Source organism: Syngnathus typhle, linkage group LG3 (genome assembly GCF_033458585.1).
Source record: "Syngnathus typhle isolate RoL2023-S1 ecotype Sweden linkage group LG3, RoL_Styp_1.0, whole genome shotgun sequence".
NCBI lineage: Eukaryota > Metazoa > Chordata > Actinopteri > Syngnathiformes > Syngnathidae > Syngnathus > Syngnathus typhle.
The window spans coordinates 13,650,021-13,672,840 of NC_083740.1; the positions used below are offsets into that span (position 1 = coordinate 13,650,021).

At 43.1% G+C, this 22,820-nt stretch overlaps 1 protein-coding gene across 1 annotated transcript in view; it reads right to left on the bottom strand.

Annotated features, from left to right (window-relative positions):
* Nucleotides 1-1,047: 1,047 nt before the first annotated feature.
* Nucleotides 1,048-22,820, bottom strand: part of LOC133151992 (neuronal membrane glycoprotein M6-a-like) — a 29,104-nt gene continuing 7,331 nt past the window's right edge. The window contains exons 2-7 of the mRNA XM_061275451.1: nucleotides 10,218-10,410; nucleotides 8,548-8,704; nucleotides 7,620-7,773; nucleotides 5,889-5,965; nucleotides 5,716-5,781; nucleotides 1,048-1,236 (exon numbers count right to left, since the gene is read on the bottom strand). Coding sequence (XP_061131435.1) covers nucleotides 1,084-1,236; nucleotides 5,716-5,781; nucleotides 5,889-5,965; nucleotides 7,620-7,773; nucleotides 8,548-8,704; nucleotides 10,218-10,410 — 800 coding nt within the window. The 3' untranslated portion in view covers nucleotides 1,048-1,083. The remainder of the gene's footprint in view (nucleotides 1,237-5,715; nucleotides 5,782-5,888; nucleotides 5,966-7,619; nucleotides 7,774-8,547; nucleotides 8,705-10,217; nucleotides 10,411-22,820) is intronic.

Sequence of the window (22,820 nt, forward strand, 5' to 3'; positions counted from 1 at the left end):
GAGAGTTGGGAAAATATTTGGTCAGGGTTTATGTGAGTCAAGCTACCCATTTGCACTCATTTAAGTACAAACTTTCCCGTAAACCATATTTCTTTGCAATACCAGTCATCATAATGTGGATAAATGACATAGCACAGCATGACACCACCATACGGACACTGCCTGGACAACACTGACCATTCATCCACAAATATATGTTTGTGTGTTTTTGTGCATGTGTGTGATCTGCGCGTTGTCGGTATCGAGGTTTTTGATGGCGGTTTCTTGATATTACACACCCTCGATGAAAAGATGATCTTAGATCGAATGAAGTCTTCCGTGTGTCTTCGACTGACTGTTGCTTAGTGTCATGCTACCAGCAGACATTTCTGATGATAGTTCTTTCATTTAATTCATCTGCAGTGCTTAGCATTTTTATTAAACCACTACCCAAATACGTATATGGTTTATGACACAACCTTTAAATTTTTTTAACAATTAACACCCCAGTAGTTTTTGAAATGCTAAATTGTAATTACAGTTATCCATGATTTTTCAAATGTACTGTTCTACAAAAGATAGTATATATAGAGAGAGTAAACTGAGAGAGTAAAATAAACTTGACAAATAAACTTGACTTAAACCACATTATCAGTCACATAGCTATTTACTTTCAATGGTTTCACTTGGTATTGTTAATTATTTTTTGAATTCTCAGACAAGCCCAGCAGACCAGTCGAGAGCTCAGTGAAATCAAAACTCTTCATTTCATGCACTTCATGATGCTGAAAGGTATCTTCTCACTTTAATGACAGGTGGTCTACTAAAATTGTTAAGCACTGCACATTCATATTGCATAACTTTGAATCGTCAGTTTAAGTCTTCATAGTCTAGGTCAGCACACGGAGGATATCAATGTTTCTTTTCTTCATCATTTTTGCTGCTTACCACAGGTCTGTATATATATATATTTTTCATACTGATGTATATTGATTAATATGTTATGTTCGTATGGATGACTGTGTGCTGCAGGTTTGTGTGTGTGAATAAATACTTTAGTGTGTCTGTTTGGTAAGTGCATGCATTGTTTCGCAACATATGTGTTTATGTGTAGGCATTGAGGCGTTCTTTGGAGCGTGTAGAGTGGATATCATGCAGCTCCTGCTCCTCCTTCGACTTGATATCTTCATATTTCTGCATCCGACTTGCATCTTTCAGGTATCCCCAGTTAGCAGCTAAGGCCATCAGAAAATGGACCTACAGGGACAAGAGGAAAGCAAGAAGGGAAGGAAGGAAGAAGTTATTTTCGTACTTTCATTGCTGAGATTACGGTGGAATCTGTTTTCATATGGGAATATAGACAACCATTCAAACTCACAATCATATCTATGGGGAATTTGGAGTGCTCAATCGGCCTACCATGCATGTTTTTGGAACGTGGGAGAAAACCGGAGTACCCAGAGGAAACCCACGCAGGCATGGGGAGAACATGCAAAGTCCACACAGCAAGGCTGCAGCCAGAATTGAACCCACAACCTCTGCACTGAGGCGAACGTGCTCACCAGTGATCCACCGTGCCGCCCATGGCCCTATTTTCTTGCCTAGCACATTTTTTAAACTGCAATTTGTTCTTCTGAATTCAGCATGTGAGTGGGTGGAGTGTTTCTGGGATGAATACCAACTCCCTGTGAATCTAAGGAATGACAAAACAGGACTAGAAGGAGGTCTGTGACAAAATGTTGTTTTTTACGCAATGGCTGACAAAGACAAAGGTACTATGAGTTACTATCATTAACAGCAGTGATATTGGTAGATTTACTCACTATATACGGCATAGAGATAGATCTCTGAAAGAACTGAATCTCGCCATCAGTGCAAATCTGCACGGTTTAGTGACTCACTTGCCAAGCACCCCCCTCCCTGTTGCCTTCAAAAGGAAGCTGAATTCAGTTATATGCTCAGAAAAAAACTGAAAAAAAACAAAACATTTTGAAACAACTATCGTATTTTTCGGAGTATAAGTCGCACCTTTTTTCATAGTTTTGGTGGGGGTGCGACCTATACTAAGGAGCGACTTATACGTGAAATTAAAAAAAAATTTTTTTGGGTCACTCACACATTCACACCGTCATTACCGACATTGTGAAGTAGATTCACTTCACATGTTTTTTTCAGACTAAACCGGATGAGGGCGCTCTAGGCGTGCTTTGATAAATTCACCATTGGCTGTAACTCATATCAACTGAGAAGGGCTTAACAAAAATGGCACCGAAAAGAAAATCATATTCTGCAGATTACAAACTGCAAGATTTAATGATTTCGAGTGACACGGTTGGTTCGATAAAATTGTTGTTTATATTATAGTTTGATATATAGTTTATACATAGTTATATGGGCCTGTGGAACAAGTTGAACTGCAACTGATGTCAGCGGCGCACCGCACACCCGGCGTTGTTTACACAAAGGATGAATAAGTCGATGGATTTAATGATTTGGAGTGACACAGATGGTTTGATAAACGTGTTCTTTATGTTATAGTTATATGAATCACTGTTAATGTTAAGTCAGGCCCGTTCTCCTCAGCTCCTCATTTGTGTTTATGTCATGTTAGCATACCGTATTGTTTAGCCTGTTGTTGCTGGTTCATGTCTGTTCTTGGTGTTGGATTTTGTCAAAAACAAGAAATTCCCCCAAAAGTGCGACTTATACTCCGGTGTGACACATATATATATATAAAAAAAAAAATTCCCCTCTCACCCTCCGCGGGTGGTCTCCCACTCCAAGCTCGGGTCCTCTACCAGAGGCCTGGGAGCTTGAGGGTTCTGCGCAGTATTTTGGCTGTTCCTAGCACTGCACTCTTCTGGACTGAGATGTCTGATGTTGTTCCTGGAATCTGCTGTAGCCACTCCTCCAGTTTGGGGGTCACTGCCCCAAGTGCCCCAATGACCACGGGCACCACCGAGGCCTTCACTTTCCAGGCCTTCTCAAGCTCTTCTTTGAGGCCCTGGTATTTCTCTAGCTTCTCAAGTTCTTTTTTCCTGATGTTGCCATCGCTTGGTATTGCTACATCCACTACAACGGCCTTCTTCTGCTGTTTGTCCACCACCACAATGTCCGGTTGGTTCGCCATCACCATCTTGTCAGTCTGGATCTGGAAGTCCCACAGGATCTTGGCTCGCCCGTTCTCTGCCACCTTAGGGGGTGCTTCCCACTTTGACCTTGGGGCTTCCAGTCCATACTCTGCACAGATGTTCCTGTACACTATGCCAGCCACTTGGTTATGACGTTCCATGTATGCTTTCCCTGCTAGCATCTTACACCCTGCTGTTATGTGCTGGACTGTCTCAGGGGCCTCTTTGCACAGCCTACACCTTGGGTCTTGTCTGGTGTGGTAGATCTTGGCCTCTATTGCTCTGGTGTTCAGAGCCTGTTCCTGTGCAGCCATGATGAGTGCCTCTGTGCTGTCCTTCAGTCCAGCTTTTTCCAGCCATTGGTAGGATTTCTTGATGTCAGCCACTTCACTTATCTGCCGATGGTACATCCCATGTAGGGGTTTGTCCTCCCATGATGGTGTCTCTAGCCACTCTTCCTCTGTTTGCCATTGTCTGAGACATTCACTGAGCACGTCATCCGTTCGGGCCTTTTCCTTGATGTACTCATGGATCTTGGCTGTTTCATCCCGAACAGTGGCTCTCACACTCAGTAGTCCTCGGCCTCCTTCTTTGCGGCTAGTGTACAGTCTCAGGGTGCTGGACTTAGGGTGGAACCCTCCGTGCATGGTTAGGAGCTTCCGTGTCTTGACATCTGTGGTCTGAGTCTCTTCCTTTGGCCATCTTATTATTCCTGCAGGGTATCTGATGACTGGCAGGGCGTAGCTGTTTATTGCCCGGATCTTGTTCTTGCCATTTAGCTGACTTCTGAGGACTTGCCTTACTCGTTGTAGGTATTTGGCTGTGGCTCCTCTCCTTGTGGCTTCATCGAGGTTGCCATTTGCTTGTTGGATACCAAGGTACTTGTAGCTGTCCTCAATGTCTGTTATTGTTCCTTCTGGGAGTGAGACCCCATCTGTATGGACTACCTTCCCTCTCTTTGTCACCATGCGACCGCACTTCTCTAGTCCGAATGACATTCCAATGTCTGTGCTGTAGATCCTGGTTGTGTGGATCAGTGAATCGATGTCTCGCTCGCTCTTGGCATACAACTTTATGTCATCCATGTATAGGAGGTGACTGATGGTGGCCCCATTTTTGAGTCGGTATCCGTAGCCAGTCTTGTTGATTATTTGGCTGAGGGGGTTCAGACCTATGCAGAACAGCAGTGGGGACAGAGCATCTCCTTGGTATATGCCACATTTGATGGAGACTTGTGCAATTGGCTTGTAATTGGCCTCAAGGGTTGTTTTCCACAGTCCCATCGAGTTTGCAATGAAGGCTCTCAGGTTCCTGTTGATGTTGTACAGTTCCAAGCATTCAGTGATCCATGAGTGTGGCATGGAGTCGTAGGCTTTCTTGTAATCAATCCAGGCAGTGCACAGGTTGGTGTGTCGAGTCTTGCAGTCTCGGGCGACTGTTCCGTCAACCAGCAGCTGGTGTTTGGCTCCTCTGGTATTGCTGCCTATGCCTTTCTGTGTTGTGCTCATGTATTGAGCCATGTGCACACTTATCTTAGCCGCTATGATGCCTGACATGATCTTCCATGTTGTAGGGAGACAGGTTATTGGCCTATAGTTGGATGGGACTGTACCCTTCGTGGGATCCTTCAGGATCAGGATTGTGCGTCCTTCAGTTAACCATTCGGGGTGAGTTCCAACTTTTAGTAGCTGGTTCATTTGTTCTGCTAGGCGCTCATGGAGTGCAGTGAGCTTCTTAATCCAGTAGGCATGGATCATATCTGGCCCGGGTGCTGTCCAGTTCTTCATACCTGAGACTCTCTCTTGGATGTCTGTCACAGTGATGGTAACTGGGTTCTGCTCAGGGTGGTTGCTGTGGTCTTCTCTTAGAGAGACTAGCCATTGTGCCTCCCTGTTGTGTGATGTGTTCTTCTCCCATATGCCCTTCCAGTATTGCACAGTCTCCAGTCTTGGTGGGTCTGCTCTGCTGTTGTTACCCTGCCATTGAGAGTACACTTTTCCTGGTTGGGTTGTGAAGAGCCTGTTTATTCGCCTGGCTTCACTTTCTCTTGTGTATCTCTTTAGGCGGCTGGACAGGGCTAGGAGCCTCTGTTTGGCAGTCTCCAGTGCTTCAGGTACGTTCATCTGGCTGTACTTCTTGGGTGCTGGTTCCTTCATTGCACCTTTCTGGATCTCCGATAGTTGGCTCACGTCTCTCCGCACTGTCTTGATCTTAGCCTCCAACCTTGTTTTCCATGGTGGGTCTTGACCCACCATGGATATATATATATATATATATATATATATATATATATATATATATATATATATATATATATATATATATATATATATATATATATATATATATATATATATATATATATATATATATATATGTTTTCTTTTCCCTTTATTGTGCATTTTACTGCTGGTGCGACTTATACTCCGGTGTGACTTATACGGTATATACGTATGATCAATTGAATATCGATCTATTTTTTTGCATTGCTTATTCTCAATAGGGTCGTGGGTGAGATTGAGCCTCTGCCGGCTGACTTTGTCCAAGAGGTGGGGTACTGGTTGAAATTAAATATTGTTTTCTTTGCAATAAGTTTCATGCTCACCATTGCAATCACAGCAGCTCCTGCTCCAGCCAGTGCACACACAAACAGATGGAAGGTCAAGTCCAGCTGCAAGAGTCAAAAGAAGGCTTACAATTGTTCATGTGTGCTATTTTTTATGCTTGTTTTATATTTGTTATCATTTTAGTCAGATCAAATCATACTGCACTTGTTACCTCATTAGATTCACACATCTTGAAGAACTTCTCAGATCCCGTGCATACCTTCCTCTCCTCAGATATGGTCACGGCCCCTGATGAACAGAAACCTGATCAAGACTAAATGAAATTGTAATTGTTGTGTCTTTAATTTATATGTATAATGGAGCCTCCAAAGTTGATCACAATTCTTCCTGCGGCACCGGTTGGCGTTCACTTTGTAATTTCAAAATAGCTATGAAAGATTTTTCATTTTACCGTGCAATGTTTGAAGTCATATTTTAACATTAATTGTCATACTAGTGTAAATGTAAATGAATTACTTTTAATAATAATATAAATAATACTTACACTAACTTATTCGATGAAAGCACAAAACGCACTGACCTATATACAAAAAAAAATATGAGGAGCTGCTGACACTGATGATAATAGACAACTTGTTGCCCCCAGTTGCTTACAGAAATGTTGGAAGTAAGGGGAGTCACACACATCATGTCTACAGAACTCCGGATGTTGCTGTAATGCATCCCACAGTGCACTGGTAGGCTAAAAAGTTTGGCGCTAATTTCACTGCATTGTTTTCGCTGCCCCCCGATGTAGCTCTATGCTGATTTTGGACTTGCTGTATTGTGGGATAAATACTCACTTGTGTTGTGTTGTACTGTGTAATAAGAGGCTGAGACGGCTTGCTGGGGTTCGATGGTCACTTTAGTGTTGCACTAACTCACAACCTATTGTCAACTACATTGCAGCAGCGCCCCTTGCTGGTCTTACTAGTAACAGTACACCACACCCACCATTGGTTAACCTGTGAGTATATCTTTTTAAAACAACTACTTTAATTCCAATTTGCATAATAATTACAGATGTAGGTACAGGGATGAACAATTTTGATTATTGTGAGGAACACATGTTTTGCTGCAAGGGTCAAGGTCGAATTAGCGCATGCGGAACTAGAGATGCACCGATCCGATATCTGGATCGGATATCGGCCCCGATATCAACAAAATAGATGGATCGGGTATCGGAAAATGCAGCCGATCTGTGAGCCGATACTTTCCTTAATCTATTGGGACGCGGGCTACGTCATACGTCAGCAGCACGTGTGCCGCATGCCACGAGAGTTTTCTAAACAAACGCAAACATGGAGCGAACGTTCGCTTCTCTTCCCCGGATTGCTAAGCGGACGTCAAACCCTGCGCGTTCGCTTCTCTTCGGGTTGCTAATGGGACGTCAAAGGCTGCGCGTTCGCTTCTCTCCCGAATTGGGGGGGGGGGGGGGGGGAGGCTAATCGGATGTCAAACGCTGCGTGTTCGCTTCACTTCGGGGGGGTGTTAATGGGACGTCAAACGCTTTGTGTGGCGGGCTCCATCTAGTGTGGAAACTGAGAAGCTGAGCTCAAGCTTCTTGTGCGGGCCAAATTCAATTATGTTTTCAGAATTTGCTGCGGGCCAATAAAAACTGGACCGTTAGTTTGGACACCCCTAATTTAGAGCAAAGAACTGTGTAGTCTGCCTGATGCCATTGCCTTTGGTCTTTTCTGTTCCACATGTAGAGTTATGTAGCTTGTTAAGTCAACCATAATATCGGATCGGTATCGGGTATCGACCGATACGCAAAGCCACGGCATCGGTATCGGTATCGGTATCGAAACTGAAAAAGTCGGATCGGTGCATCTCTATGCGGAACTACCCTTTGAAACATGGGTGTTATTCATTGATCCAAACATTAACAATATTTACATACCAAACTGGCGGAGGTCCAGACAGAGGTTGGCTCCCTCAACCACGCTGGTGTTCTTGCACATGGACCAAACATTGAAGTACATGAAGACTGGCAAGCTGGTGAATGCTGTGACACCCAGCCACACCAGGAAAAACAGGTAGGCCAGGAACATCAGCTGAACAGACAGAACGAACTCAGTAACACAAAACTAGAAATATAAATCGTGCTTTTCTAGTCTTTTAGTGAGACAATAGTCAATATATCCAAGGGCCATTATCCACTAGTTTAAATTTTTCAGAAAACAAAAACATATTTGTCAAAACTCTCGTTTATCCAGACAATGTTGCACGAGTAAATTGATCTATGAAAAAGAGTCCTCTCTGACCCCATCTTGTACTTCAAATTTGATTTCCAACAAACCACCAAGGCAGATGGAAAACAACCAATTCGAGACAAGGCCTGGCTAACAAGGTTTCATGTGCTCTGCGAGGGGAGATTTTGCTGTTTACCTGCCAATGTCATGCACGGACCCCAGTTGGTCTATTTCTGTTTTCACGTAGTCATTGTGATTAGCGAAGTGAGACTACATTCAAGTTTTGCTACAAGTTTAACGCTTTTTAACAAGTTTCCCCTTAAATGCAATTTTCACAATCAATATCTTGGCAAAGTAACATTTTCATTTTTCAATAGGAGAAAAACTTTAAAACACAGCTTAAAATGTCCATTTAGGCCTCCCGTGCTAATTATTTAATGTCAAATTTGAATAAAACATTCGTGTTTCAGAAATCAATGTATTATTCTGTTTTTCCTGGTTCAAAAATTCACAACAATAGAATATGGTTCCAGTTGATGACCATAAAGTGAGTCACCCATCTCTTAGGCGGCATGAGCTGAAACAAAATATAAAAAACTGTGAAATCCTGTTGTGTTTGGATATAAGATTTCTTACAAATGCAGTCAGGCAGCGTCCACAAGCAGTAATCTTGAACTCTCCATACAGATCTCTAATGGCTCCAGTGGTGAAAAATGCCTCCACCAGCAACAGCACTCCAAAGACAAAGAATCCAGCTGCAAGGCCGTAGATGATGTACTTCAGGATGTCAATGCTGCAGGGAAAATAAACATCACTCTTTCATTCCCAAGGTCCATTCTAAATTTTTACATTATGAATCATGTCATCATCAAATCATGAAATAATTACAGAGGTGGATTTTATTTTTCAAAGAAAGGAAATCAGATAAAAAAGTGAAAATAATCCTGTAGTATGTCTATTGTGATAAAATGTGATGATGTAACAATATTTCTTGGTGCATCGTGGAGAGCCTGTCTTTTTCACGTAATATAATGATCCAATGATCCAGAACATATATTGAATCATAGGTGTCCAAACTATAGACCGGGTGCCATTTGCGGCCTACCGTCCATTTTGGGTAGGCTGCGGCATACACTATAAATAACTGACATGGCCTGTAATGCGACTTAAATAAAAAAGTGGGGATGGGCAGCATTAGAAACAGAGCTTTCAAAAATCCGAAGGGATGTGAATAATGAGGCCTTCCATTACAACTAACTACCAATTACACAAAAAAAATTCTAGATAGGCAAAGACACAAATAAATTTACAGCTAAAAAAATAGTAACACAATTTCTCTTCAAATCACTGTGGAGAATTCACATAATTCCGTTTTAGAAACAAAAGTGGTTTCCTTTGCTTTCTGCTGGATGTCAAAGTCCGATATTAAATTAATGGTTTTCAAATCTGGTCATCTTACCACAGAATGTTCTTGATATGGTTTTAAATGTGGAGATGGGATTCAACTGTGACTCATTATAGGGGCTGATTTATTCTAGTTAGCTACCCCACCGCCTCCTAAATGATTTCCCTTATTGTCTTTAACACAAAATATTGTTAAAAAACAACAAATAGCGATATTATACAAAATTCTAATTGCTTCACTGATTGATTGTTTTTTTCCGTGTTTAGCAAGATAAATAAAAAATATTCAATGTAGCTCTAGCATCATTCTATTTTTCTGGATGTAGCCCTCAGAATAAAAAAGGATAGACACCCCAATTAAGACTTAAATGAATGGCTTCATCATCAGCAGTGGCAGGTACTAATTCTGATTGTACCACTACTACAGTTGGGCATGTAAGGCAACTTCAGTGTCTCATTTAATATAAATTGTTAGCCTAAACAAAAGTGCGATGTTCATATTTTCATCCAGTGATACCTACCCTCCCATCTCCTGTTTTTGTTTTGCAGGAACAATTCCAGAATTTAAGCTTTTAACTTTGTAATCCTGCATTCCACTTCAAAACCACCAAATATTTACTTAAGTCAGAGTAACGTAGCATCTTCCAAAGGAGTCGAAGGACCACATAAACTAACATGTTTTGTGAATACATGACTATATGCTTGCTCATCTCTGATTGATAGGGATTTTACTTAACACATGTTAAAAACTACATTATGATTCACACTGTAACAAAAGCCAAAAGTATTGGTGCATCTTTTAAACAAGACATCATGACAGTTCGTCATTTAAATGTAAACAAAAGTTCTGGCTAATCATGATCAGATAACCAGATATGGTTTGGATTGTTGTTGTCACTCACATGGTGAACACATCCAGTGTTTCTCCAGGTGCTCGGATGACCTCAAAGTAGTTCTGGAGGATGGTGACGGTTCCACTCAAAGCCTCATGACCACATCCGCAGAACAAGGCCACACCCATGTAGAGGATGATAGTTGCGATGAGGGATGCCCAGGGCAAACTACCCACACATCGCTCACAACATTCCTTACAACCTGAAAAAAAAAAACATTATTAAGTAATGCAAGAATGCCTTTACAGTAAATTTATCATGTTGAAGATCGAGTTGAAAATAAAGGAATGACCTTTATTGACTATTTGTTTGTTTGTTTGTTTGTTTGTTTATTTGTTTGTTTGTTTATTGTAATGGAAGACAAATATTAAAAACTATACCACAAATTCACAACATGGTAAATGTTGGTAAAGGGCAAAGTGAGCACCCCTTTATTTTGTATTTTATTGTTGTGACATGTTATGAAATAAGCTGTTGAAATGGCTAGTGGGTGTGTCTATAGCATAGCAATTGAAGCTACCGTGATTTTCCATGCATAATGCGCAAAATTCAACTAATTTATTATCCTAAAATCTGGGGTGCGCATTATGCATGGGTACAACAATTTTTGAAGAAAATCTCCCTCGAAATAAAACTTGAAATCACCTTTCTTCTTGTTTGTTGTCAATCGCGCATCGCATTCAGCCATCCTGCCCAACAGACTTAGTCAGTAAAATTCATAATTGACGACACATTGTTTGATGCGATGGTGCAATCCTTGATGGTGTGTTATTGTCAAATATTGTTTGTTTTTTAATCTCCATCGCAGACCGGATATCATACGGAGGCCGCCATGACAGTAAGCGCAGAACGGATGCGCAAGACACGTCAGCTATATAAAGCGCGAGAGTCCAGTTCTCTACCTACGTTTGTTGTCAATCGCGCATCGCATTCAGCCATCCTGCCCAACACACTTAGTCAGTAAAATTCATAATCGACGACACATCGTTTGATGCGATGGTGCAATCCTTGATGGTGTGTTATTGTCAAATATTGCTTGGTTTTTAATCTCCATCGCAAACTGGATATCATACGGAGGCCGCCATTACAGATGCGCAGACACGTCAGCTATATAAAGAGCGAGAGTTCAGTTCTCTACCTAAATGCGTATTACAGGTAATATTTTATTTCACAACACTTTGCCTTGTTCCTTTCTTCTCTGCTGTTCACTTCAAACACGCTCCATACGAACACAATGCTCTCGTATCAGACGCTTGCTCGATCACCTGCTCGTTTGCTGTCACAATGTATTCTACACAAATCCGAAACATTTCTTCGCTAGCGGGTTTGCTAGCGCATGCACAGTGATACTGACCGGCAGAATAACATCCGGTTGTTCCCAAAGATGATCTTTTTTCTGAAATAATTTTACGTTTACGGATTTAAGAGTCAAAATTTGGGTGCGTATTATACATGGGTACAGGCTTTTTTCCAGCATCGACATGCCATTTTTAGTGTGCGTATTATGCATGGGGGCATATTATACATGCAAAATTACGGTATTAGATTCACTTCTGACACAGCGTACTTACAGTTTGTCCTTTGGGGATATGAATGTATTCATATACAATATGCAAGTCATTTTCAAAGACTTATTTATTACTATATTTCTTTTAACAGGGGTCATATTTGACATTTGATGAAGCAGGTGGGACGGTGCAACACTGGTTAGCATGTCCGCTTCACAGTTCTGAGGCATGGGGTTGGATCCCGGCTCCGGGCTTCCTGTGTGGCGTTTGCATGTTCTCCCCATTCCTGTGTGGGTTTACACTGAGTGCTCCGGTTTCCTTCCACATTCCAAACACATGTATTGTATGGTTAATTGAGCACTCTAAATTGCCCTTTGGTATTCTTGTGGTTGTGACTGTTGTCTATGTGTGTCCTGCAATTGGCTAACCAGTTCAGGGTGTCCCTTGCCGACTGCCCGAAGTCAGCTGGTATAGCAAGCCCGCAATCCTAGTGAAGATAAGCGGTTCGGATGGATGGATGGATGTATGGATGGATGGAATAGACTTCAGATTCAAACCTGAACAGGATAAGCATTAGAAAATTATTTCTATTATCAATCTTTTTTCATTTTCATTATTTTCACAAATATATTACTTCCGTTTTTTTCCGTGTATAATGCGCCCCCATGTATAATACGCACCCTAAAAATGGCATGTTGATGCTGGAAAAAAGCCTGTACCCATGTATAATACGCACCCAATTATTATTTATTTATTTATTTATTTATTTATTTATTTATTTATTTTTAAGTCCCAATGATCGTCACACACGCAGGGAGGCAATGGGTCCCATTTTTATAGTCTTTGGTATGGTCTTAACTAGGCTGGATGTAAATTTTTTTTGTTGGCGTTTATTTCTCCGACTGCCCGTAAAGGCACCACCGCGATCAGATGAAAAGAGAGGAAAGTGACGTGCGGACATGTGAAAAAGGCGGCTCTGTATGGGAGAGACGTTGAAGAGGAATAAAAACACCCTTGGAAACCAAAACTTGCCCCTCGTCGTGACTCGGAGCCGCAACAAATGTTTCGGATTTGTGTAGGGTACATTGTGACAGCAAACGAGCAGGTGATCGAGCAAGCGTCTGGTACAGGGGTGGGCAAACTTTTTGACTCGCGGGCCGAACTGGGTTCTAAATTTGGACCGGAGGGCCGGACCAGGAGCAGATGGACGTAGGCGTTGTGTGAAGTCATATAAGCGACCTGTAAAGGTCATTGCATAAAAGATCTTGGCCTTTAGTAGGTAGTAAAGCATGGATATTCCAAACAAGTTTTTTGAAAACAAATGCATTTATTAACAGCATTAAAAAAAAATAATTCACTAAAAAACTGCTATCAGTGATTCTCATAAAATACGACACTGTTATTATGAATAACAATCTCCATCACTTCAATGCCTGCAGGTCAGATTAATGAAAGATGTTTATCTCATGAGATCACATCAAACGGCAAACATTCTGACCAAATATATCATCTTGAAGAATCGGTGAAAGCATACATCCAAATAAAGTAATCAAAACAGCAACACGGTGAGGGGTATCTGAAAATCAGAGCAGAGTTTTAACTCGCAAACACCTGGTAACAGAGGTGAGGAAACGGGAAACACTTGCTTAAAGTAAGCCTTAAGAACTTTACAGGTTAAGATTAGTCGCAAATAGGTGGTGCATCAATGTCCTTGAGCATCCTGCATTGTTTGAAAATGAGAATGGTCGCTAGTTTCAATCCCTGCTATGTGTACAAATCATATTCAAAATGCATTTTTTTACAATAAACTTGAGAGCCTCCCGTTCATTTTCAGTGGGAACAGTGTTGTTGGTGTCCCTTTTTTGCTAGTGCGTCATAGTCTGGAGTAAAATTTGTTGTGGCAATTCTTGGGCGAGATCCGAGGTGTTGGTCCGTTTACCTTGATCTGTGACGGGTTGATGTTGATGTGGCTGAACGTCACGTCGCGTACGTCGAGCCAAATTGGCCACTCTTTTTTAAACACTCGGCACTCACTTCTTTTTTTCGGGCCACTCATTTTAATGGAAGGATTCCAGAGGAAGGTTTGTGGGTGGCTTTAGCGCAAAACTGCATCTGAAAGCTCAGCGCGCGAATTATAAGAATGCTGTCGTCAAAGCCCACGCTCTAAATTCGGGACTGATACGAATAGAGCGAGAGTGCGCCAAGTCCGTACTACTGAGTACGTACACGCACTTGTGAGTGTGCACCGAGCTTTCTAACACGGCTTCCGGTAGTAAATGCGCAGGCGAGCGCTTCGCCATCTACTGGGAAAACGCAGTCATTGCAGGCAAAATGACAAAAAAAAAAAAGTTTAATAATACAATTTGTTGGCGGGCCGGATTAAACGGTCCCGTGGGCCGGATGTGGCCCGCGGGCCGTAGTTTGCCCACCCCTGGTCTGGTACGAGAGCATTGCGGTCGTATGGAGCGTGTTTGAAGTGAACAGCAGAGACGAAAGGAACAAGGCAAAGTGTTGTGAAATAAAATATTACCTGTAATACGCCTTTTGTTATTTGCTGATTGAAACTGCTAATTAAACTGTGAATTGAAACTAATAGGAAGAAAACAACTCTCGCTCTTTATATAGCTGACGTGTCTTGCGCATCCGTTCTGCGCATCGGATCCATAGTGCGCAAGCGCAGTCATACTCCCTCCGTATGACGTCCGGTCCGCGATGGAGATTAAAAAACAAACAATAAAAACAACACACCATCAAGGATTGCACCATCGCATCAAACGATGTGTCGTCAATTATGAATTTTACTGACTAAGTGTGTTGGGCAGGATGGCTGAATTTGATGCGCGATTGACAACAAACAAGAAGAAAGGTGATTTCAAGTTTGATTTTGAGGGAGATTTGTCATGTCTCGTCCCCAGTTTTGCTATGTGTCTAGGTTGCCATAGTTTCTGTTCGCGTCGCCCCTCCCTTCCTGTGTCACCTCAATCAATGTAACGTGTTTTGTATTTTAGTCCTGTCTGCCCCTCGCTCACCGTCGGATCATTGTTACTGTCATGATGTCTGTTTGGTTTCTGTTCCTGTCTTTGGTAATGTCACCCTGTCTTTTTGTTCCACGTCTTTGTCGGTCAGTCCTGTTGTTGGTTTTGTTGTACCGTGATTTTCTTAAAAAATAAAAAAAAATAAAAATAAATAAATAAAATAAAATAAATTGTACCCATGTATAATGCGCACCCCAGATTTTAGGACAATAAGTTAGTTAAATTTTGCGCATTATACACGGAAAAAAACGGTATATTAACTTCATAGTGATGGTCAACATACTCCTCATATTTCTTAGAATTATATGGAGTTGATAACTATATAAGTCACAATTAATCAGTGAGATTCAGAACAGATGGATATACAAAGCCAAGATACGATTTTATTTCATCCATCCATCCATCCATCTTCTTCCGCTTATCCGGGGTCGGGTTGCGGGGGCAGCAGCTTCAGGAGGGACTTCCCTCTCCCCAGCCACTTCATCCAGCTCATCCCGGGGGATCCCAAAGCGTTCCCAGGCCAGCTGAGAGACATAGTCTCTCCAGCGCGTCCTGGGTCGTCCCCGGGCTCTCGTACCGGTGGGACATGCCTGGAACACCTCCCCAGGGAGGCGTCCAGGAGGCATCCTGATGAGATGCCCGAGCAACCTGATCTGGCTCCTCTCAACGTGGAGGAGTAGCGACTCTACTCCGAGTCTCTCCCGGATGACCGAGCTTCTCACCCTATCTCTAAGGGAGAGCCCGGAAATCCTGCGGAGAAAACTCATTTCGGCAGCTTGTATCCGGGATCTCGTTCTTTCGGTCACGAGGTCGTGACCATAGGTGAGGGTAGGAGCGTAAATCGACCGGTAAATTGAGAGTTTTGCCTTTTGGCTCAGCTCTCTCTTTATCACGACGGACCGGTACAGAGTCCGCATTACTGCCGATGCTGCACCGATCCGCCTGTCGATCTCGCGCTCCATCCTCCCCTCACTCGTGAACAAGACCCCAAGAAACTTAAACTCCTCCACTTGGGGCAGGATCTCATCCCCGATACGGAGAGGGCATTCCACCCTTTTCCGATCGAGGACCATGGACTCAGATTTGGAGGTGCTACCCTCATCCCGACCGCTTCACACTCGGCTGCGAACCGCTCCAGTGAGAGCTGGAGATCACGGCCTGAAGAAGCCAACAGCACCACGTTGTCTGCAAAAACCGGAGACGGGATGCTGAGGTCCCCAAACTGGACCCCCTCAACGCCTCGGCTGCGCCTAGAAATTCTGTCCATAAAAATTATGAACAGAATCGGTGACAAAGGGCAGCCTTGGCGGAGTCCAACCCTCACTGGGAACGAATCCGACTTACTGCCGGAAATGCGGACCAAACTCTGGCATCGGTGATACAGGGACAGAACCGCCCTTATCAGTTGGCTCGGCGCCCCGTACTCCCGAAGCACCCTCCACGGAACCTCCCGAGGGACACGGTCGAACGCCTTCTACAAGTCCACAAAACACCTGTGGACTGGTTGGGCGAACTCCTATGCGCCCTCGAGGATCCTGCTGAGGGTGTAGAGCTGGTCCACGAAAGCCACACTGATCCTCCTGAATCCGAGGTTCAATCTCCCGACGGACCCTCCTCTCCAGCACCCCTGAATAGACCTTACCAGGGAGGCTGAGGAGTGTGATTCCCCTGTAATTGGAACACACCCTCCGGTCCCCCTCTTTAAGAAGGGAACCACCACCCCAGTCTGCCAATCCAGAGGCACTGTCCCCGATGTCCACGCAATGTTGTCGAGGCGTGTCAGCCATGACAGCCCCACAACATCCAGAGCCCTTAAGACCTCCGGGCGGATCTCATCCACGACATGATTTTATTTCAAGCAAACTAAATTTAATGACAAAATGGAAAGGAAGGAAATGACAAATTTGTCATCACTTGTGCTTATTTTTCTTATCATCCTGCAGGTTTTGGCAATCCATTTACCAATTGTAATTTGAATAAGGCCAGGACATCATTGTATTCAACTGTGAGTGTGAGCATGGTCAGTAGGTATCTATCCGTCTGTCAATGATACATGGTGGCTTGTCCTGAACTCCGGTACTTGTTATATATAGCAAAATGTATTTAATATTATAGTGAGCGGGGGTGGGGTCACTGAGTTTATTTGAGGGGCAAATGCTGCCTCTGAATTTACAGCATTTAATATAGGTTTGGATGATTTTAACCAGCTCAGTGGGCCTAGTGGTAGAGTGTCTGCCCTGAGACTGGAAGGTTGTGGGTTCAAACCCCGGCCGGGTCATACCAAAGACTATAAAAATGGGACCCATTGCCTCCCTGCTTGCCACTCAGCATTAAGGGTTGGAATTGGGGGTTAGATCACCAAATGATTCCCGAGCGCGGCACCGCTGCTGCTCACTGCTCCCCTCTCCGCCAGGGGATGGATCAAAATCACTCGGGGATGGGTTAAATGCAGAGGACAAATTTCACCACACCCAGATGTGTGTGAAGATCATTGGGACTTTAACGTAACTTTTAAAGCTCCAATTGTACATGCGCTGCCTTCTACTAGCTTTTATTTAGAAATTTCTTTAAAATGGTCACAGCTGTTTTAGCTCAAATTGTTATCTATTGTGCTTTTGTAATGATAATTTCAAAGTGTATACCTAAAGAACCACATGCACGCACACATGCATGCACACACACACAAACACACACACACGCATAGATAAACAGCCCACATGCAAGTACATGCAAAAAACAAAATGTATTGAAAACAATAAAAGCATCTCCTTAGTTCTTAGAAAAGAGCTTGTGTGTTTCCATTTGTGTGAGTCATCCTGCTGCTCATGTTTAATTGACCAGCCATGTTGCCATGCCAGCAGGGGTGTGGCAGGAGCCTGCTGACCCACTTTGCCTGTAGCGTTCTCATGGCAACAGTGCAGCTCGGCAAGCATCACAGCCATACTAATACACATTTTCCTGCATAGATTCACAGGCACAAATCATGTCAGTTTATTCCGTGGTTTATTTTGCAGAGATCAATGTTTTATGTCAAAATGAGAGCCATAACGGTGGAAACATGGTATAAAATAATTTGCACTGAAGAGCTGATATTTTGAAAATGTTAATTACAATTAAGATCATGTATACCAGGGGTGTCAAATTCATTTTTTTCGCTGGCCGCATTGTAGTCATAGCTTCTTTCGGAGGGCCATTATGACTGTCAACCCAAATAAATGTATGAGCACCTCATATTATATACAGTAAAAGCTACAAAACAAACTGACAAATAACTCGTTTTCAAATTAGACGAGTAAAATCTGGTCAAATATTTAAAAAAAAAGATATTAAAAGTGAAGACAATTTGCAATTCTAGTAATGACACATGAATTTGATGCACAATTTGTCTTCGCGGGCCACATAAAATCATGTGGCAGTTTGACACCTGTGGTTTAGACGATCTCATATTTTAATATGCATTTTAATATGTGCAAAATTTATATGAAATAATTAGAAGATTTGCACTGAAAATCTTCTCATTATTTCATATAAACATAACTGCTCAATCAGAACACGAATATAACACACAGAACTGTATAAAGACACACAGATAGACACACACATACACACGCACGCACGACCCCCCCCCCCCCCCGCCCCCCACGGACACAGGGGGGGGGGGGGGTGACGCCCCCCACACTAACAGATACCAAATGGTCATGTGACATTTCCCGCCATTTCCGGACAGTATAAAACAAGCTGACCTGGAGAAACTGTTGTTTCATCTGCTGCCATGCCATGTGTACTGACCGCCATTAAACAGCCCAAGATCTTGCCAATAAAGAACCAACTCTGTACTCCGCACCTTTGTTTTTTTTCTGGCTCAACAACGGACATCGCTCACAATACGCAACAATACTTACTGTATAAAAACACATTTGCATAAACAATAGCCATTCAACCATTTTCTGATTAAAGATTATGATTATTTGTCAAATTAGTGAGGTAGTTTTAAGACAGATGGAGGAAATATGACACACTGTGTTATGCATGTGTGGAGAGGGACTGCTTTTTTTTTTTGCTTGTGATTGCATGAATATGACATTACTCAAAATATGTAGAGGATGCATATTAATTAAGTTGTATTAGACAAAGTATGTGTGTCGCAGGTATTTATCATTGTGTGTTCTATACTTCAGTCATATTATAATCCATCACATATTTCCTTATTTGGGTTTGATAAGCAGGCAAGACCCAGTGACCTGGTAAAAACTGGGGCACGATAAGCACAAATGGCTGTATGTGCTCCATAAACATGAGGGTAATTCCTTTTTGTATGGAGGTACAGCATTAATAGTGCAGTCGTTTTTCTTCATTTTTGATGACCCTACACCAGTCACTTACACAAGGTAAGACCTGCTAAACGTCAGGCGGCGTATTCTGCACCTTTTTCTGTCGCTAACTTTTACCAATCCCACAAAATTTGGGGGGGATAATTAGAGGGGTGCAGCTTCACTTTGTGGGGCCTGTTATCGACAAAGCAAACGAGGGAAGTGTGCTGGCGTCTTGGTGAATCTTCAAACTCAATCTCCTTTGATTTACCTCACCAATCTACACTCTCGAGCAAGCAAAATGGACTTTGGGTATTTTGCCGCTCATTGTTTGAGTGAAATCTGGCTCAGTGCATTTCAGACGATGCACTTCAGTCCAATACTTGCTTCGGGCCATCAGACCACAGTTAATGTCGAACCTTTTAAAATTTTTGTTTTTAGTTATTTAATCAGCCTATGAATTTGAGTTAATAAATTCTATATTGTTATTGTGGTTAAACCAAGCTAACATTGCTGTTATTTGATTGCTCAGTTGTGTTAGTATTTAGTCATTTCATTTACTTGTTTACTTATTTTGCTTTGGTCAACAAAAATATGTATGCAATTGCTGAACTCAAAAGCAAATGACAGCAAATGTCCCATATACTGTAGATTCTTGAAATCCTCATCGTGCACACAGTTACACGCAATCACACACGCGTGCTCTGCTGGCATGCCCTTCTGAAATTATTCTAACTGTCAGTCAGAATGTTTATTCAACCTTAAATCCCTCCTTGCCACTCCATGACTGTCCATAGCTCACACTCGTGCCTGCAATTTCTGCTTTGAAGACGTGACCAACACATTCTCTTAGCACTGTTAGGCATTTAGTAATAAGAGTGATAACGACAATAATATCTGACCTACGGAGAATATAAAAACTATACACACTCCTGTTTAAACACAAGGTTTTTGTGATCTCATCACACTTCGCTTGCTGGACCTCCAGGCATTTGTTAGCGCGTAGACAACAAATGCCTGGAGGTCCAGCAAGCCCCGAAGTACCTTGGAGTACGCCTGGATCGGACATTATCCTTCAAACAACACCTGGAAGAAGTCAAGGCCAAGGTGACATCCAGAGCCGCGCTGATCCGCCGCCTCGCTGGAACAACCTGGGGAGCCTCCGCTAAGACGCTGCGAATATCCACCCAAGCCCTGGTCTTCTCTGCAGCGGAATACTGCAGCCCAGTCTGGAGCAGAAGCCCGCATGCGAGAAAGGTCGACGTGGCTATTAATACCTCCCTCCGGATAATAACTGGATGCTTGAAACCCACTCCTGTGTCCCTCTTGCCGGTCCTCGCTGGAATAGCACCGGCCAGCCTCCGACGGGAGGCTGCCACCCTCGCCCTGGCCAGGAAGGCACAAAAATATGACTGGCACATCTTGCACAACACCACAATAACACCAGCACCTCCAAGCAGACTCAAGTCCAGACACCCCTACAACAAGGCAGCACAAGCGATGCTCAACTCCACCTCTGAGGACATCTCCAGAGATGCATGGCTGGCAGCAGCTTGGAAGCAGGAGTGGGAGTCTGCCGGACCCTCCCGAGTCCACCGCTACATTTGGGACCCAGGAGATGGCGCCATCGGAGGAGCCGACCTACCACGCCGGCAATGGACCATGCTGAACCGCCTACGGACTGGGGTCGGTCGCTTTGGGTCATCAATGAAGACGTGGGGCTTGGCGGACAGTGCGGCATGTGAGTGTGGTGACCCTGAGCAGACCGCCGAGCATATAATCAACATCTGCCCCTTATATGCTCCACCCTCGGAAGCCAGCCTTTTCAACCTAGGACTAGAGATGCGGGCATGGCTACGCGACACCGAGTTGGACATTTGACATTTGACGTTACACGAAAGAAGAAGAAGAAGTGATCTCATCAAAAAATAGAAATATATAAACTATTCCTAAAAATGTCATGTATAAACTATACAACTCCATTGAATAAAAGGAGAAGTACCGTGATTTTCAATGCATAATGCGCAAAATGTAACTAATTTATTGTCCTAAAATCTGGGGTGCGCATTATGCATGGGTACAACAATTTTTGAAGAAAATCTCCCTCGAAATAAAACTTGAAATCACCTTTCTTCTTGTTTGTTGTCAATCGCGCATCGCATTCAGCCATCCTGCCCAACACACTTAGTCAGTAAAATTCATAATTGACGACACATCGTTTGATGCGATGGTGCAATCCTTGATGGTGTGTTATTGTCAAATATTGCTTGGTTTTTAATCTCCATCGCAAACCGGATATCATACGGAGGCCGCCATTACAGATGCGCAGACACGTCAGCTATATGAAGAGCGAGAGTTCAGTTCTCTACCTAAATGCGTATTACAGGTAATATTTTATTTCACAACACTTTGCCTTGTTCCTTTCTTCTCTGCTGTTCACTTCAAACACGCTCCATACGAACACAATGCTCTCGTATCAGACGCTTGCTCGATCACCTGGTCGTTTGCTGTCACAATGTACCCTACACAAATCCGAAACATTTCTTCGCTATCGAGTTTGCTTGCGCATGCGTAGTGATACTGACCGGCAGAATAACATCCGGTTGTTCCCAAAGATGATCTTTTTTCTGAAATAATTTTACGTTTACGGACTTAAGTAAGAGTCAAAATTTGGGTGCGTATTTTACATGGGTAGAGGCTTTTTTCCAGCATCGACATGCCATTTTTAGGGTGCGTATTATGCATGGGGGCGTATTATACATGGAAAATTACGGTAAATATAAACAATTGAGATCATGGGCCCTATTATTGTGCTCAATTCTAAAGCAAAACACAGTCTAACTGTCCACATTGGTGGAGGTTTTTTTTTTTAGTATTTTCCTGGACATTGTACAGCTAGGAATGGACAGAAGAGGGCATTTGGGATGGGACGTAGCAGACTCACGGGCAATTATCGTGGATCTCCTCATGAAAATGATCAAAGTCTAAGTGCACACAGGGATTTACATTACAGAAGCGAAAACAGACTTGCTGCGGTCTGTGCAAAAAATTGTGTTTATATCGGTAAACTGCAAGATCTCCCCTTGCAAATAATGTAGCCCAATGCACATGGGATGTGGCCAATTGGAGACCGCCTTGCACCCACTTCTGTCCCCCCTTCACAATAGCTGTGTTGCGCTGTCGTTATGGGGCTAATTTGTTCAATGAATTCATTTCTAGAATGATTCAGAGGGGTTTTGCCACACTCTTGTCATATCTCTGGATGAAATACGATGGCATCCACCACACAAGTACGCAAAGCGACAAAACTGTCTGCTTGCCCCTCAAGAAAATACACCACCTGCGCTACCAATTAGACTGCTTTTTCTCACCAAATTAGCCAGCAGAGCAAGTGTAATACAAATTGCTCTCAATCTGCCAGGACGTCTAATAATGCGCAGGACTAAAAAAAAAGTTAGTCAAAAGTCTCAATAAGCGTTGTCACACACACATCTGGGTGTGGTGAAATTTGTCCTCTGCATTTAACCCATCCCCGTGTGATTTTGACCCATCCCCTGGGGGAGAGGGGAGCAGTGAACAGCAGCGGTGCCGCACTCAGGAATCATTTGGTGATCTAACCCCCCAATTCCAACCCTTAATGCTGAGTGCCAAGCAGGGAGGCAATGGGTCCCATTTTTATAGTCTTTGGTATAACCCGGCCGGTGGTTTGAATCCACAACCTTCCAGTCTCAGGGCGGACACTCTACCACTAGGCCACTG